Here is an 18088-nt window from a genome sequence, read left to right on the forward strand (position 1 = left end):
GACGGTTCGAATCCCGTATTTATTTTTTATTTGGGAAAGAATCAAAATGTAACATATGTGTAAAACTCATGACGATACCAAAAAAAAAAAAAAAGTTTGGATATTTTGATAACAGATTTCCCTATTAAATGTTTAATTTTCTCTATAAATATTTGTCTTAAATTGAAATTGTTTTGAATTTACTACATAAGGAAATTTGCCCGAAGGAGGAGAACTCAAGTAATTGATATTCTATGTAAAAGCAACCTATTGTAGAATGATGATGGTTCTTACCTTCAGCACATAATCTTAACGTTAGAGAGTCAGAGAGAAAAATCCTGTTTTTCCTCCCCTATGACCACTCATCTTAAAGCTCTATCTATAATGATTCGTGTCACATAATTTCGGCTCTCCAAAGACATTCATATTTATTATTATTATTATTATTATTATTATTATTATTATTATTATTATTATTATTATTATTATTATTATTATTATTATTATTATTATTATTATTATTATTATTCCTGAATATGAGCCAGAGCCCACTCTGAAAAATTGCATCTGGCGTTCTGAGTGAAAGTTCTATGGGATTATTAGAAAAATATATTCCCGTTTCCACGCTAATGGTAGAATTTCTTAAACAGTTATTGAATTACGTTCGAAAGGTAGGCGTAAATAGCGCCCCCGCAACAATGTGGCGTGGGGACCGCACAAGCTGCAAGGCCAAAAAATATACAGAAAGTACGCCGGGGCGGAGCAGGCCAAATTTTCACACGGGCAAAGTGACTTTTTGGCGCCCTTCCCCTAGTAGTAGCCTATATTTTACATTTTATCATAGTGTTTTTAATAGTTTAAACCAGGAGCGTCATTTCAGATTTTGCTTTGGGGGGGGGGAAAGACCTCTTGATATAAGTAAAATTTCGCGTTTTTCACTGATTTACTACTATTCTAATGATAAAATCTATATACATCTCAAACTCAGGGGGGGCAAATGCCCCTCCCTGCCCTCCCTAAATGACGCCCCTGTTTTAAGCCAATTTTCAAAAAGAAATCCATTACCTAGGAAAACTTCACAAAGAATATGGCCCGCTATAAACAATACCAACTCCACCCCCTCTGGTCTAGTGGCTAGCACGCCTGCCCTCTGTGGTACCGGGTCCAATTCCCGGTGGATTACTGTTGAACGATAAAAGTGGTTCGGATTCCACTATAATTAGTATCCACATCTCCCTTGCCCATTAAGGCATAACCGTGGAACGCTAAACTCAAACAAACAAACAAACAAACAATACTTAATTCCCGGCACTCTTTATTCTACATGCCATCTCTCAATTTTTCGATACAGCCCCCTTAGTACTATGAAACTCTCTTCTTCCATAGTGAAATGTAAAAAGATCATATAATTGCCACTACTTTACAAGAATATAAACCAAAAACGTCAGTAGGAAGCACATTGTAAAATTTACTTTTTGAGGCTCGTTTTGGTGCCCCTCTTTCTCTGGCACCCCGGGCAGTCGCCCGGCCCTTAGTCCGCCCTTGAAAGTACGGACGCATAACTAAGGACTGCGGAGGAGAGGTTAACCTTCATGTTATGCCACTGGTTTGACGTGTTTGAAATGTTCAGTAAGTGATCGGTTAGTGAAATAATTTCGACGGTTACTGATGTTTAAAGTTTAGCTAAGACAAAGCTACCTAACCAAATACATTTGATATCGCGATGTCACAATTTGATTTTTCCTCACATAAAAAAGATAAAAACAATAGTAATAAAAACCCTCACTCGTACTGGGCTCCTAACTAACTAACAACCTAATTCGTACAGACTAGTTGCTCTGACCAACTGAGTTTCGATTTCTTACGTGAGAGAAGTCTGTTATATTAAGAGGCATGCTTTTCATTATCAAAACTGTTCGAAGTAATACGAACATGGCTTAAGAACAGAGACGGAACTGAATTACCACTCGATTGACCTTGAGGGAAAATCACCAAAGCGTAGCTATAAACGTAAGTTCCAGCATGCATTTCTCTGGAGTTGTGTTCAGTATTCCTATCTGCCAGTCATGCTTGTTCGTAGGAGTAATATGTTACAAACCTAACCTTTCGATAGAGCACAATGACAGAGAATCAGAGGAAAGAAACTCTTGCCATTGTGAACGTGGGATACCACACTGTGCAATAAAACTGACGCGTCTCCTTGAAGTGATATTTCATCGAAAATAACTCGTTTTCCTTTATATAGTCTATCCGAAGTTTTTGAGGGTTTCAAAATGAGGAAATGTTACTGACAAACAAGAACGCATTTATGGGTGGGTCTAGGGGGTCCGGACCCCCTCTGAAACCCCAACTTTTCTGTAAATTTAGCCTAATTTTGGGGATTATCTTTTAAAATTTTATTATAATTTATCCTAATATTGAAGTCGGACCCCTCCCGAAATAAATTACTGCATACGTGTCTCTGACAATTTTCAATATATTCGTTAAATAATAAAGTAAAATAACTAAATTAGGAGCAAAAAGCTTTAACACGGGCTAACTTTTGTCTACTGCCAATATTGCTAGAAGGGATATTAATAGCAAAAACTGCTAGTCAATGCTAAACCTTGGAACGTCATCCCGAACAACAAGTCTATTATTGAGAACTACATATGAAACATGTTATTAAAACTTATCCAGCTTTTATCTGGCATGAAATTATTATATACACCAAAATTCACTCTCCTAAAATGTGTATCTAAACAATGTACGAAGCAATGAAAAATTTTTATCGAAATATTTGGGCAGGAAACTCTAACAGCCAGCCATTTTATTTAAATCGTAATAAACCCTGTAACCGTACGTTAACGTGAGGACAAAGCTTGGTCCATTGGTAAATTGTTTGAAGAATAAAAACTCAATGTTCGTAGGTTCGAATCTATCCAGTCACCACAACATTTTATTCTTATGTGTAACGATGAAATAAGAAAAAAATGTATAACCGTTAAGACAAAACTTCAACCAAGTCTGAAGAGAACAATACTAAAATAGTAACACAATGACGTCAACCAAAAATTATTTCATGCAGCGTTTGGACGAAATTACAGCTGTTAACAATTGCAGAAATAAAAACAGGCTGATAGCTGTAATGCAATCTAGACTTCTGAATGCATTTACTTCCTGAAAACTTCCGTCTCGTCATTGGTATGCCGTTAATCATTGTAAAACCTTTCAATTGGAAGTGAAATGACACAAACTAAAACAGTTTTAAATCAATAAATAATGTCTATGTGTAAAAGTAGGTGTCTTTTATCTGTAGTTCTGAGTTCCTTTTACTTTGAAGTGACAAATGAGAGAAGAAAGTATGGTGTTCGAAAAAAAAAATCAAATTTGAGATTTCAACGAATTTATACGTATTATAGCCCCTAACACCGAAAAAGTTATTTTTCGATACATGTCTATCTGTTCGTCCGTCCGTTCGCTACACTTTTCTGTGCACTCGCCTAGAGGCCATACCGTTCAACTTATCTGCACCAAATTTTAGTTTAAGATTTTCATAGTATTTCCTATAGTTTTTTTTATTTCCCTCCTACTCCCAAAACAAGGGTAGTTTCCTGTACGATGAAAATAGAAAAAAGATATTTTCTCATAACTGGCTCTAACGATCTTGTTTTCTTTCTTTTTTTATAAATCAATATTTAATTAGCAACCCTATTTTGTGGTATAAGGCATTTATCTGAGAAAAATCTACAAGGGGTAGTTTATACTAAGGGGGTGAGTTTTTTCTCAGTGATTTTCTCAAAATGGACTCAAATGTTTTCGTTCATATTTCATAAATAAAGATTTCATTAATAACTTATCAATATGGCATAACTCGTTTGTCCTAAAAAAATGCGAGGGATAGTTTATTCTTGGTGGAGTGTTGTCTGGGCGATTTTCTCAAAAACGACTCAAAAGAGTTTATTCATATTTCAGAAATAAATATTTCGTTAATAACCGAACAATATGGCAAAACTCGTTTGTCCTGAAAAAATATGCGAGGGGTAGTTTACTCTTGGGGGTGTTTTTCCTCCACGGTTTTCTCAAAAATGAGTCAAGCAATTTTGTTCGTACTCAGAAATAAATATTTCATTAAAAACCTAGTAATATGGAATAACTCGCTTACCCTGAAAGAATCCTCAAGAGATAGTTTATTCGGGGAGTTATTTTTCCCTCACGATTTTCTCAAAAATTACTCGGACAATTTTATTGATGATTCATAAATAAGTATTTCATTAATAACCCTATATTTTAGTATAAGTCATTTCTATGAAAAACAATTACAACGGATAGTTTATTTTTGGGGTCAAGGTTATTTCCCCGACAATTTTCTCGAACGACAGGCGATTTTGTTCAAATTTCGCAAATAAATATTTCATTAATAACCAAAAGTATATCTTAACTCATTGTTCGAAACAATTCACAAGAGGTAGGTTACTCCTGACGTGTTCTTTTTGAACGACTTTCCCAAAGTGACTCATTTGATTTTTTTCATATTTCATAAACAATGATTGCATTAATTGGTCTATTATATGTCTAATGAAAATGTGCTCAAAGTGTGAGTTAGTTTTGTAGTGTGGATTTTCTTCAATCGAAGTTTTTTATTCGATAATCTGACATTCGATGTATTTGAATAATACGATAATTTTATTCGTATTATCCAAATACACACTTCAGTAACAACTGCGGCCTAACACAGTTAAGAAATTGAATTGAAAAAGTTTAGTGCGGTGGCCCTGTAATTGAATATTTTTTGAGAAACTCCCTAGCTTTTTGTGGTAAACTTAGGCTTTTCTTTTTCGAGCGACAAAAGAGAGAAGAAAATATAGTGATTATGAAAATAATATTAAATTCAGATTTCAACGGATTTACATGTTTCATGGCGTCTACATACCGAAAATGTGACTTTTCGACACCCGTCCTTCCGGTCCGTCCGTTCGGCACACTTTTATATGCACTCGCCTAGAGGCCATACCGTTCAACTTATCTACACCAAATTTTAAACGTAGGGTTTACTTAGTATTCTTACAGGAGCTTTTCCATTTTTTCCTACCACCTAAAATAAGTGTGGTTTACAAACAGCCGAAAATCGAAAAACGCTATTTTCTCAAAAATGGTTTTAACAATTTTGTTTATTTTTCATTAATCAATATTTAATTAACAACCCTATATTGCAGTATCAGATATTTCTCTTAGAAAAATTTACAAGGGGTAGTTTATTCTTGGAGGTGACTTTTTCTCGACGATTTTCTCAGAAAAGACCCTGGCGAAGTTTGTACACACTTCATAAATAAATATTTGACCTTACAACATGGTATAAGTCAATTGACCTGAAAAATATATGAGTAGTAGTTTATTCTTGGACTTGAATTTATTCTCAGTGAGTTTCTCAAACACGACCAGTTGGCAACCCTGTATCTCGACAACGAAGCTGAATTCGAAAACTGCAAGAGGACCATTTGTCTCCTTTTGATGTCACGAATCACCTCCCGAAGTTTGTGGACATCTTTCAGGTTCACCCTTAATGAAGCTTCTTTTCGAAAAGTTAACTATTAACTTAAGGCATTGTTTATCTTTTTTTAAATCACAAATGTTGTTATTAATTTTAAGGCAGAGAACTACTTCTGAGAGAATAGATCTTGAAAGATAATATTAAAACTTAGACTTTTGTTTTCGAGACATTCCAGACAAGACGAGACATTTTACAAGCTATCTCGTATCCAAAACATTTGCCTCGTATTATCTTGGATGTCACAAAGCGCGTCTTGTCTCTTTCTCGAGACATGTCTTATCTCGTGCGCATTCGTTAACACTTGGAAAGGATTATCTTTCTACTCAAAGCATTGTTTTTATAATGGTTTCATATTTATGATAATTGCTGTCCACATAAATTACAGTCCTTTCAGTTGAATTAATTTTTATTATTATTATTATTGAAATTGCAATATCTAGTTTAACGTTGGTCGATTATGCATCTACGCTAAGGGAGAATGATGATGAATGAAATGGTGAAATGAAGAAAGTGGGAGGAAAATGGAAAATCTCAAGAAAACACATACCCATGCACACGGTATTTGTCCACCTCAAATTTCACTTGGCGCGAAGTGGAATCGAGCCACGGACCCCATGCACCAAAGGTGAATGCTCTATTATTATTATTATTATTATTATTATTATTATTAATAATAATAATAATAATAATAATAATAATAATAATAATAATAATAATAATAATAATAATAATTGTAGCGAGCTCAACGGGTTTCAACCGTTCGACTTAACCAACGTTTGGGTGCCTATTCGTTCGTCGGCTCCATGAGAACTTCTCATAAAAGACATTTCATTTTAATGAAACTAGTAAGTGCCTTCTTTTAGCTCTGCGAAGTAACTATTGCTTGGAATATGAATCTGCAAAACATACGAGGTAAAATTAACCAAATGGTGCAAGTTTCCACTTATATATACAAAACAATTTTGCAATATCAACTACGTGAATCTTGTCCCATAAAGAAGCCGAAACCCTTACACCGAAGAGCCCTCCGAGATTTGATCATTGTCCACACGGACTGAAATTGTCATTTGAAGCCAAGACTTTAATATGAAGCCAATAATTTCTTTAAAATAGACGGAAAATTCGGAAGTTATAAGCATTTTCATATTTTTGCCTTTTCTTATAAGGGAGCCGTAGCCCCCTATACTGAAGAGCCCCCCCCCCCGGAGATTTGATCATTGTCCACTCGGACTGAATTTGTCATTTCAAACCAACACTTTAATACGAAGCAAAATATTTCTTTAAAATAGACGAAAAATTCGAAAGTTATAAACATGTTAATAATTTTGCCTTTTCTCATAAGGGGGCCGTATTAGCCTACACTGTAGAGCCCCACGAGATTTGATGATTGACCACTTGGACTGAAATTCTCATTTGAAACCATAACTTTTAATATGAATCCAAAAATTAAACTTTTACATCAATTTAAACTGACTGGGTTCCGGTTCCCCCCACTATTGTTTAGTTTAGTTAAGTGGTAATTTGTGACAGCTTCACATCATCAAAAGAATGTTTCACTTCAACTCCCCTCCCCCAGGAGTTCGTGCTGGATCCACCACTGGAATCAATAGACACTCTTCCTATTCTTTTTGTCACCCTTGATTGTGTAGGGGCTCCCTCGTACAAATAAAGAAGCGGTAATATTACAATCAAGGGGCGCTATATATTAGGTATTTTTTTAGTTACCTACCCCTAACCGCACAGGGCCATCTTTCGTAGAATAAAAAATATTACGTGATATTCCAATCATGAAAGGGGAGAGGATGCTGTAAATATATTTCTTATTCATTTTGTCTATCCTGCTTATCAAAAATTACTTTCTGTTGGAAGGGTACTGAAATGAGAGGGGCAAAATAAAAAGTCGTACCCCCTCCTACATGGTTGCTCAAATAAGTACTAAAGAAATCATTTTAAACTAAGATATTTAAGATTTAAACTAGGAAACTAAGATATCCTTACATTATGTAAGGATGGCATATTCAGGATTATTATTACTATTATTATTATTATTATTATTATTTGAATGTTTTTGGAGCACCGAAATTTTGTGAGACGAACAGTGATATGTAGAGGTTTAAGATGGGTGGTCATAGAGGAGGAAAAAACAGGATTTTTCTCTGTCTGACTCTCTAACGTAAAGATTATGTGTTGAAGGTAAGAAGCATCATCATTCTACAATAGGTTGCTTTTACGTAGAATATCAATTACTTGAGTTCTCCTCCTTCGGTCTACTTACCTTATGTAGTAAATTCAAAACAATTTCAATTCAATACAAATACATTGTAAAACTTTTCCGTAATTAAACATCTAGGGAAAATTAAACATTTAATAGGGACATCTGTTATCAAAATATCCAAACACGTAGATAGAAGAGTATCTAGTGAGAAATATTGTGAAACTTTATAAAATTCTCCAAATTAGAATTAACATTTACTGGGAAACATTCGTTATGCGCCAGCGAGCATATGGTGAGCAGTGAGCACAGGGGAAAGAATTACGAAACTGTTTGCAAACAAAATTAGGGACGCTAATGCAAGTGCGACAACGGCATTTTTTTCTTTTTTTGGTATCGTCATGAGTTTTACACATACGTTACAATTTAATTCTTTCCCACATAAAAAAAATAAATAAAATAACCGTAGTGTAGAGATAAAAATGACAACGGCACTTCCGTGGGATTGAACCCGCTACCTTCAGCATACAGACTCATTGCTTTAACTAACTGAGCTATTTGTTTTTTTACGTGAACTGAGCCTGTTCCGGTAAAGACGATATTTCATTACGATCGTCATACCAATTCGTCTTTTTCCATAGATAATTTCCACTATTTGCTCTATCTTTATGTTAATACTTAGCATATATTCATATATTTGGAGTTTGCAGATAATGCATATAATAAGACATACTAGAAATATTCGTTAAAAGTTTAGTTTGTAGATTTAATCCACATTTCTCTCAATGACATAGATGTCGCTGCTTCGTGTTGAAATGCAGAATTCCCTCGTGTTCTTGAAAATTTCCCACTTTAGCAGAGTTGGTAATTCTCAAGATTTCTGTCGATTTAATGTTTTTTGCTTCTAATTTCTTTATTTTAAGCTAATATCTAACACAAATATTAAAAACGGGTTTGTTATTAACCTGTCCTGCTGGGGAAACCTTCCGAAATTTCGAACATATAAAGAAAACGGAGATATTTTCAAAAAACTTCAAAATAAAGAGACGCGTCATTTATTTTGCTCATGGTAGTACAGTAAGTGTTCACCAGCGTTTAATTTAACCTATGTTACTGTTGCTTCACATACGAGTATTTGCTGCAATGTTAAAACTGTGTTTTGTTTCGTTGTGCCGCTTTCTATAAAAACAAGCCTTTGCTAATCTCATATTTCTCGCAATTTTTGTTCGATTTCTTTCGGCATCGCCGGAGAAACATAACTTAAAAGAGCATAGGCGTAGCTTTGCTGCGTATAGCTCTCTCTATCTGTCGCTGAAGTATACATGATCGCCTGTTTATTTCAAGAGTGACATAACTCAAAATTCCTAACTTTTGCGAAGAAAGCGTTAGAAAGTTTTGAAACGCACTGAAAACAACTTAGCGCAAGAACGACACAAGTACATTTTTTTCTTTTACCAGAGATAGACATCAAGATTAGCTTTCATTTTCTGTCTATGAGTCAGTAAGGGGGATTTTTGAGCTATGTCACTCGAAATAAACAGGCGATATGACAATCTTGGATGGCGTATTGATTTATGTTCTTCCATGTTGTTACCAAAAGTGTGTGTGTGTCACGGTTGGAAGTATATGTATCACTATTCCGAGAAGAAGAATAACAAGAGATACATTTTTTTTTATTTATAGTTTATTTTTAATACATAATTAATAAATAAATCTGTAGCTCGGATGTAAAAGGACCAATGTTGCTTTCTAGTGAAAATATGTTTTTCAATTTTAACGTTTCTAAATAATTGTGGAAGAAGAGTATATGTCAATATTAAATAGTATATATTCCAAACTGTTCCATACTGACATTTGTCCTTCTTACACAAGAAAATATCCATTTAGAGATGTCGAAAATTGATAGATCGCCAAAAGGTGCCATTGGCCCTAAGTTTAGATCCAAGTCACCTGTCCCTCTTTACACGTCACCCATTCCCACTTCTACCCATCATTCCCCATGGCAGTGGGTGATGAATTTGAACTTAAATGGCAATGTGAGTGTCATTATTCATCTCAGCGATCCCGCGAAAACTGTTCATTGAACACTACTATCCGTCTTATCAATTATTATTATTATTATTATTATTATTATTATTATTATTAGTAGTAGTAGTAGTAGTAGTAGTAGTAGTAGTAGTAGTAGTAGTAGTAGTAGTAGTAGTAGTAGTAGTAGTAGTAGTAGGTCTATTGACCCCTCACCTTTTGTTGAAAATGGAATTAAACACTTGAGTTAGATCAGAGTCTACAGAGATACAGAAGTTGTCTAGCAATGTTAGATATTTTATAAGATGAATTTTTGGGCTCATAATGGAACATAAAATCAGTTATATATATATATATATATATAAAGTTATTTTTGTACACCGACATGTCAAAAGATAATCATATGATTGCGAAATAAAATACTAGCCACTTTTTCCTCCGCGGCGGAATTAGCTTAGCTAATTTCAACTAACGTTTTCAACGTGCGGTGATCGTAGATTCGATCAGCTCAAATTTGCATTTCGAATACCATTAACCAAAGAAATGAATTATGTTCCTTTTATATTGCAGGGATATCAATTTGCTTTCACGAAATATTCTTATTCAGAAGTGGACACACTAGATGAACCGTTTGACTACCATTCTGTTATGCTTTATGATGAATATGCATTTTCTAAGGTAAATGTTAACTTTATTTATTTATTTATTTATTTATTTATGTATTTATTTATTAGTTTTATGTATTACTTTATAAGTAATAAAGGCTAACTAGTGTCGTATTGATACAGGCAATGATGAAAATTTTCCGATTCATAAAAACATACCCCATTTACTCCTACATCGTTGTTAGCCGTAAAATTTATTGGTCATAAGTATTGTCTGAAAAAAGTTTCATGAAGTGAGAATCTAACGATTCTTCATTTCTGGAAAAATGTTTCAAAAACTTCAATGTGTTTTTCCTTCAGATTTCACCTTTCATATCTTAAAATCGTATTTCGTCAGTTTAATATGCGTAAGATGAAGTTTCTCATAGCTTTGAATACAATAAAATCAATGCATTCTTCTTATTTTCTGTTACAAAAATAATCATCATAAGGAACTGGAAATGCTATGTTGTATGTAATTATTTTATTACATAGGCAAGCCTACATGTGAAGAAATAGTGGAATTTTCTGTTTTTAAAATAATTGATAAATTCACAAACGTTTCTTTTCGCTTTCTTGCTACATTTGAAACAACGGGGTGGAATATTTGTACTCTACGAACTTGATCTATGTTCCACGTACTTTATACACAGAGAGAGAGAGAGAGAGAAAGAGAGAGAGAGAAAGAGAGAGAGAGAAAGAGAGAGAGAGAAAGAGAGAGAGAGAGAGAGAGAGAGAGAAATACTATGTAAATTTTTACTTGCCGACACGAAATAGAAAATTTTCCGGTTCCCGAAAGCTAATTGGAAAATTATAATTTGTTGCTGTCTGACTTTCCTTTACAAGAAGTCAATTTTATAGCTTAATGTGCTGTTGAGTATAATGGAAAATTTTCCACCTAACATCACTACACGTAATATTCAAAATTATCCGGCTTATCAAAAGTTTTTCCACTTGTTTCTACATCGTAATGAAAATTTTCCGATCTATGAAAATTCCTTTCACTTGTTTCTACAGAGCAATAAAACTTTCCGATTCACAAAAAGTTGTTTTACTTTTTGCTTCAAAATGATGAAAATTTTCCGAGTCATAAAAAGTTTTTCAATTTTTAAATACACGACAGAAAATTTTTCGATTCATGAAAAATTGTTTCACTTGTTCCTACATAGTACTGGAAATTGTCTGAGGCAAGAAAATTATCAGATTCTTTAAACGGTCCTTCACTTTTTAACATTCGTATACATGAATTCAACCAATTTTGTGATTAATGAGAAATTGTTATATGATTACTTATATTTGTTTAGAACGGAAAGTTTTCCGAAAAAACGGAAAATTTTGCGAAATAGAAAATTTTGTGCCTCACATCACTAGTTACACGTCAGTTAACATGAAGTAAAAAATGGAGTGTTCAGTGCACAAAAGATTCAAGTCCATTTTTTTTAGGGGGGGGGGGCATTTGGACATATTTAAGATCTCTACGTAAAGCTGTTCTCAGTGATTAAAAGAGTGATGTCCAAACATTGTAAATAAATCTCTTATAATGTGAATAAACAGTATTCACTTTTCCATGTATTTAAACGGAGCGTACGAATTTTGTCTTGAGGTCGCGGTGCCTCAGTAGTAAAGAGTTCAACTCTGGTGCTTGGGGTCCCTGGTTCGATCCCAGCTCGCGCCAAGTAAACTTTGTGGTGGACCGACACCGTGTGCGTGGATCTTCCCACTTTATTTAATCCACCAAGACAAGAAGTAACTCCCATATGTGTGGTAGTGCCACTTATTCACAATATACGTACAACATTTAGTACAAAAAACAATAAATATTAATAAGCAAATGTAAAGACCTGGCCAGCAAAATCAAGAAGACATGAAAATACCAGAAAGTTATAATAAGACCAATCATTATCTTAGCTACAGCTATTGTCCCTGAAAACACTGAAACACACTTGGAACAGACGAACAATTTCTATCAAGCCTACAAAAATTAGTAATTCTGGAGGGTCTAGGTCAAAACTCCCACAATCAAGAAATGTCAAAACGCCCACACAAGCAGTCATACATAACTCCCACACAAACGGACAAATCTCCCAAATGCACGAACGGTCATAACTTCACAGCCAAAACCCCCACACTCAAGGAATGTCAAAACTCCCACAGAATCGGTCATACCTCCCACACAAATGGACAAAATACCCACACACAGCAACGGTCACAATCCCCATACAAATGGACAAAACTCCTACACGCAGAAATTGTCACAACCACCACATAAATGGACAAAACTCCTACACAATCGGACAAATCTCCCACACTTTGAAATGATCCTCCACGCTTTGTAAGTTTCAGACGCTAAAAATAATAAAAAGATGTACAAGGGAGTTTTGACCGTTCATGCATTTGGGAGATTTGTCCATTTGTGTGGGAATTAAGACCGATTGTGTGGGCGTTTTGACATTTCGTGGGTGTGGGAGTTTTGTCCATTTGTGTGGCGGTTGTGACAATTTCTGCGTGTGGGAGTTTTGTCCATTTGTGTGGCAGATTTGTCCATTTATGTGGGGATTATGACTGTTGCTATGTGTGGGAATTTTGTCCATTTGTGTGGGAGTTATGACCGTTTACCTGTGTGGGAGTTTTGGCTGTGGGAGTTATGACCGTTCGTGCATTTGGGAGATTTGTCCATTTGTGTGGGAGTTATGACCGATTGTGTGAGCGTTTTGACATTTTCTGAGTGTGCGAGTTTTGGATGTGGGAGTTTTGACCTGCTCCCATTCTGGACACTTGTCATGTGGTCAGGAAGTTCTTTGGAGAAGTATTCTTACAAATCTGCACTCACTAGTGATAACCATCACGTTATTAAGTTACAGTAAAACCGGTTTAAACTTTAATAATAATAATAATAATAATAATAATAATAATAATAATAATAATAATAATAATAATAATAATAATAATAATAATAATAAAAAGGACATATTAGTTTGAAGTGAATCAAAGGAACTAATTTTCTCTTGTACACGAGTAACTATCTTATATGTTTAATTCCTGAAACGGATTTTCTTTTCCAGGATGGCATATCCCCAACAATATTAGCAACTAGACCTAATGTGATCATAGGCCCAATATGGATGAAACAAGGACTGAGTCAGAGCGACATACGGCGAGTGCATAAGCTGTATCAATGTGACGGTTAGTAATTGTCATTTCATTTACAAAAGTCATTGATGATTTTAGTAGTTTTTTTTTTTAATTTTATTGGTTACTGTGGGCGACTTTAGTATTTCACTTTCCTTCTACGACCATGGTCGAATGATTTTACTATTTTATTTTTCCTCCTTCTTACCATACATAAGTTTAGTAATTTACCTTATTTCTACGTAAAATGGGCTACTTTACGAATTTATTTTATTCCTGAATACTCTGGACAATTTCAGTAGCCCATCTACCGGTATCTCTTGTAGCCTATACCATGGAAATTGTTTCCTTCGTTTGTACCTCAGACACTTATTTTCCTCCTATATGCCATGGACAAGTTAGGTAGTTCATTTCGGCGAATGTGTAGTAGAAGTTGTTCAGCATTTCTTCTAAAATAAATGTTACAATTTTGGTAATTTCTGTTCACATTAGGTTAGTTTAGGTTAGGTTACTTTATGTTAGATTAGGCTATATTAGTGTAGGAGTCCAGCATAATTCTCCCCAAAAAAATGATAAAATTTCGCTTCTTTCTATTAATATTGGGTTAATTTAGGTTAGCTTAGGTTAGATTTAGTTACGTTATGTTAGGTCTAAGTACTTGCATCATGCATTTCTTTTGTAAATTTTGTATTTTTTACGTGCTTCTAGATACTTTCTGCTAAACATTCCCCTTCATTTCCCCTACATACCACGGATAACTTCGGTAGCTTCTGTTACATCTAATTGTCATACACTACTTCACTACAATTTTCTTCCTATAATGAATAGAAGTAGCTCGTAGCGGAAATCATTCTATTAAAAGGGGACGCGGTGGCTCAGTGGTAGAGCATTCACCTCCGGTGGTTGGGGTATCTGGTTCGATCCCAGCTCGCGCCGTGTGAACTTTGTGGTGGACAAACACCGTGCTCGTGGGTTTTCTCGGGGTTTTCCCGTTTCCTACTCTTTCTTCATTCCACCATTTCATTCGTTTCTTATCATCACCATCAGTCCTGTAACTTAGATTTTTCTGGGGGGAAGCGTTAATACGCGTATTTGGCACCCCTGTTTCCATCTTTCTCTTTTTTTATGGGTTCCCCAGAGCCTGTGGACTCTCCCGCACGGCAAGACGTGCGGTGCCGTTAGTTACGTTTCTGGGTCCGTTCCATACATGACAAATTAATTAAGGGGCCAATATTGACAAATTTCAAAGCCATACGAATAAATATTATTTCTAGGGCCCCTAATAGTAGAATTTTTTTTTTTTTTTTTTTTTACTGAAATGGGCCTACGACTCATTTTTGTTTTATTTACCTTTTGTGTGCTAATGTAATGAACCTGTTTAATGCTTCCTTTATAATTTCGTGTTCGTATCGTATATGGAGTAACAAAAGTTTGTCTTAAAATGTGCCTCCCTTCGAATGGCGGAGAGCTTCTCTGGGGGGAAATTGAGCCCCTTCCCCCCCCCCCCACAAATTACGGCACTGATCACCGTCTCCTTTAGTCTAACCGGCATAAGCGTGGGAAGTATAACTTAATGTTTTCATTTCATTTTCATTCTATTAAATTTTATTCGGGAAAATCAGTGTGGTTTTAAGATTAGAGTCACAGCACTTTGGCTAAGTCGACGATTACACTATTATTACCCCGAAGTTGAGAAGTTGTATTAAATTATATTGTACTAAATATTCATAAGTTACGGCACAAGTCGCAACCAAAAAAGGTGCGGGCATAAGCTCGAATTCGCCTGCACCAAATGATAGATTGCTCCAAAGTAAACAAATTGAAGATAATAAATATGCTGATGCCAAGTATGTCCACTCTATAAAATTGAATACAAAAGAAAATGAAGCTAAAATATCAGGTGTAAGAAATAAAATATTGCACAAAATGGGAGTTCGAAATCTTCTTCTTCCTTCTCACCTTAACAATAGGTTGATGGACAACATTGAAATTTTAAAACTTTTCTTTCCCTTGGGAGAGTTGTTTTATACTTTGATAGGATATCTTCTTCGTAACTGCATCTAGATATTCTATCCTTGGTCTTCCTCTTCCTGGTTTTCCTTCTGCTTTCCCCTCGATCAACATGGTGACCCAATCGGAGGGAGTTCGAAATAGGTCATCCAATCCAGACGCCAAGGGAAGTCACACTAGTAAAAATTAATTTTTTTTATCATTTGCAACTTATGAAATAATGGTTACCAAATGATGTGTTAATTTGTTGTATACAACAGTTAGTACATTAAGGAAGTTTCATCTTTTAGTTTCAACCGAAAAAAAAAAACTTTTAAGTTTTACCCATGTAACGTCGCTCACAAGCCTTCCCTAATTATAAACGAATAGTTTATTTATCTCCTGTATACCAAGAATATTGTTCCCTTCCTGTGTACAGAGATACTCAAGTAGTTTACTTTCCTCTTACGTAGCATGGACGACTTTCTGACTACCATGGATATTTTTTTCTCTATTATAAACTATTTCCTTCTGCGTACCTTGGCCAACTTCGATGGAGAATTTTCCTGCATACCATGGTCAACTTTAGTACTTTTATTTCTTCCTACGTACCATGGCCAATTTCAATAGATAATTTTCCTCCTGAATACCATGGCCACATTTAGTACTTTTCTTTCTTCCTGCGTACAATGGCAACTTCAGTAGATAATTTTCCTCCTGTCAACTTCAATAGGTAATTTTCCTCCTGTATATCATGGCCAACTTTAGTACTTTTCTTTCTTTCTACGTACCATGGTCAACTTCAATAGATATTTTTTCTCCTGCATACCATGGCCAACTTCAGTACTTTTCTATCTTCCTACGTACGACGGAGCACTTCTTTATTTTCTTCCTGACCATCATGGATATCCATAACAATTTATTTTTCTCCTATATACTGTAGACTCTTTTAGTAGCTTATATCCCACTAGGGATATGTCACGCACGACAGTGAGTTATTTAAATGGCCGGAAAGTACAAAAATTGTTTACTTTATGAGTATTCTGTTAGTGACGGAGTTAATTTTAAATACCTGACGATCAAGAATAGAGATTCTCCACTTTAAAAGTACTGTGAATATCCTAGACATTATGGCAGAAACTTAGTTAAATGGATTTGGTCAAAAAATGAGGATTCTTTGCTTTTAAAGTAATGTGGGTATTTTTGCTATCACATACAAATTTTCAAATAGCTAACAGTTCAAAATGGAGAGTCTCCACTTTAAAAATACTATGAATAAACTAACGCTATCGCCTTTTAATGCGGCGATCCATCACTAAGATATAATAAACTTAAACTCTTGTAGCCTAGTAAGTAACGTAATGCTTTTTTATTTATCTTTTTTTTTTCTTTCTTAGGAAATAATGCAAAATCTGGTTTCCCGTATGATATACAATGTGACTTTAATTACGATTCCTGTGGCTTCTTGAATCCAAATGAAGCTTCGTCTTGGCGATGGATGAAAGTTTCAGGAGCAGGTTAGTACGAAGCACACACATTGAAAGAAAATGAAACTAAATATTGTGCATAGAGTTGTAGTCAATTTTCCCCTATTTATCCCTTTATGAAAGCCATACAAACGAGAATGATAAGTGATTTTTATAGTTATAAAGTGTAATGTAAAATTTCTTCGAAAAATAACAAATAAGACTTTATAGAATATTGCAGAAACAATAATAGAAAATTTAATCAGATAGTATTGATGGAACGATTACGAAAGTAATTAATAAATTGATGGAATAATTACAGAAATAATAAATACCCTTTTGAATAATTGTCGAAGTAATTAATAATTGTTAGAATAATTATGCAAACAATAAATACCACCACTTGACTTAACAACCCATTTTGTCGGCCTAAGCCTGCTCCAGCGCCATCTGCTAGTGACCAGCTGAACTACGTACAGACTAACAGCAAGCACGTGATCAGTACGCTGTGACGCCCTGCCCCAAACAGGGTATCAGGAGCTTTTTAGAACTAGTGGCCATGACTCCCCAGTTTGCCTCACGACGTTTGGTGGACGCTGAAAATTGGAATGCACCGGCCGGGAATCGAATCCGGAACCACGCAGATATGAATCCAACGTTCTACCCACTGGACTACGGTGTCCCTTAAACAATAAATAAGTTACACCTTTAATTATAACTTTAAATAATTATGGCAATAATGAATAATTGTTATTGTTAAAATATTTCATCAAATAATAATTGTTCAAATACTTAATTAAATAAATATTTATTGAAACATTTAAAGAAAAGATAAATAATACGATAAGTGTGGAAGGAACGAATAATTGTTAAAAGAATTATGTAAATAGTAAAATATAATTTCATTAATTAATTAAATTGTAAATAATTGTGAAAACATTTAGTCAAATAATAAATAATTGCTCGAATAATTATTAAAATAATACTTGAAATTTGTTATGGAAGTAATTTATAATTGTTAGAATAGTTTTGCGAACAATAAATAAGTTTGAATAATTATGAAACAATAACAATTTACATAATTATGGAAATAATAGCTAGAATAATTATACAA

General features: G+C 34.5%; 1 protein-coding gene across 1 annotated transcript in view; it reads left to right on the plus strand.

Annotated features, from left to right (window-relative positions):
* Nucleotides 1-18088, plus strand: part of LOC145671391 (astacin-like metalloprotease toxin 1) — a 66419-nt gene that overhangs the window by 32534 nt on the left and 15797 nt on the right. Inside the window, exons 5-7 of the mRNA XM_081740499.1 lie at nt 10317-10424; nt 13453-13573; nt 16906-17025. Of these exons, the coding sequence (XP_081596625.1) occupies nt 10317-10424; nt 13453-13573; nt 16906-17025 (349 nt within the window). The remainder of the gene's footprint in view (nt 1-10316; nt 10425-13452; nt 13574-16905; nt 17026-18088) is intronic.

Source organism: Thermobia domestica, chromosome 2 (genome assembly GCF_964235325.1).
Source record: "Thermobia domestica chromosome 2, izTheDome1.hap1.1, whole genome shotgun sequence".
Classification (NCBI taxonomy): domain Eukaryota; kingdom Metazoa; phylum Arthropoda; class Insecta; order Zygentoma; family Lepismatidae; genus Thermobia; species Thermobia domestica.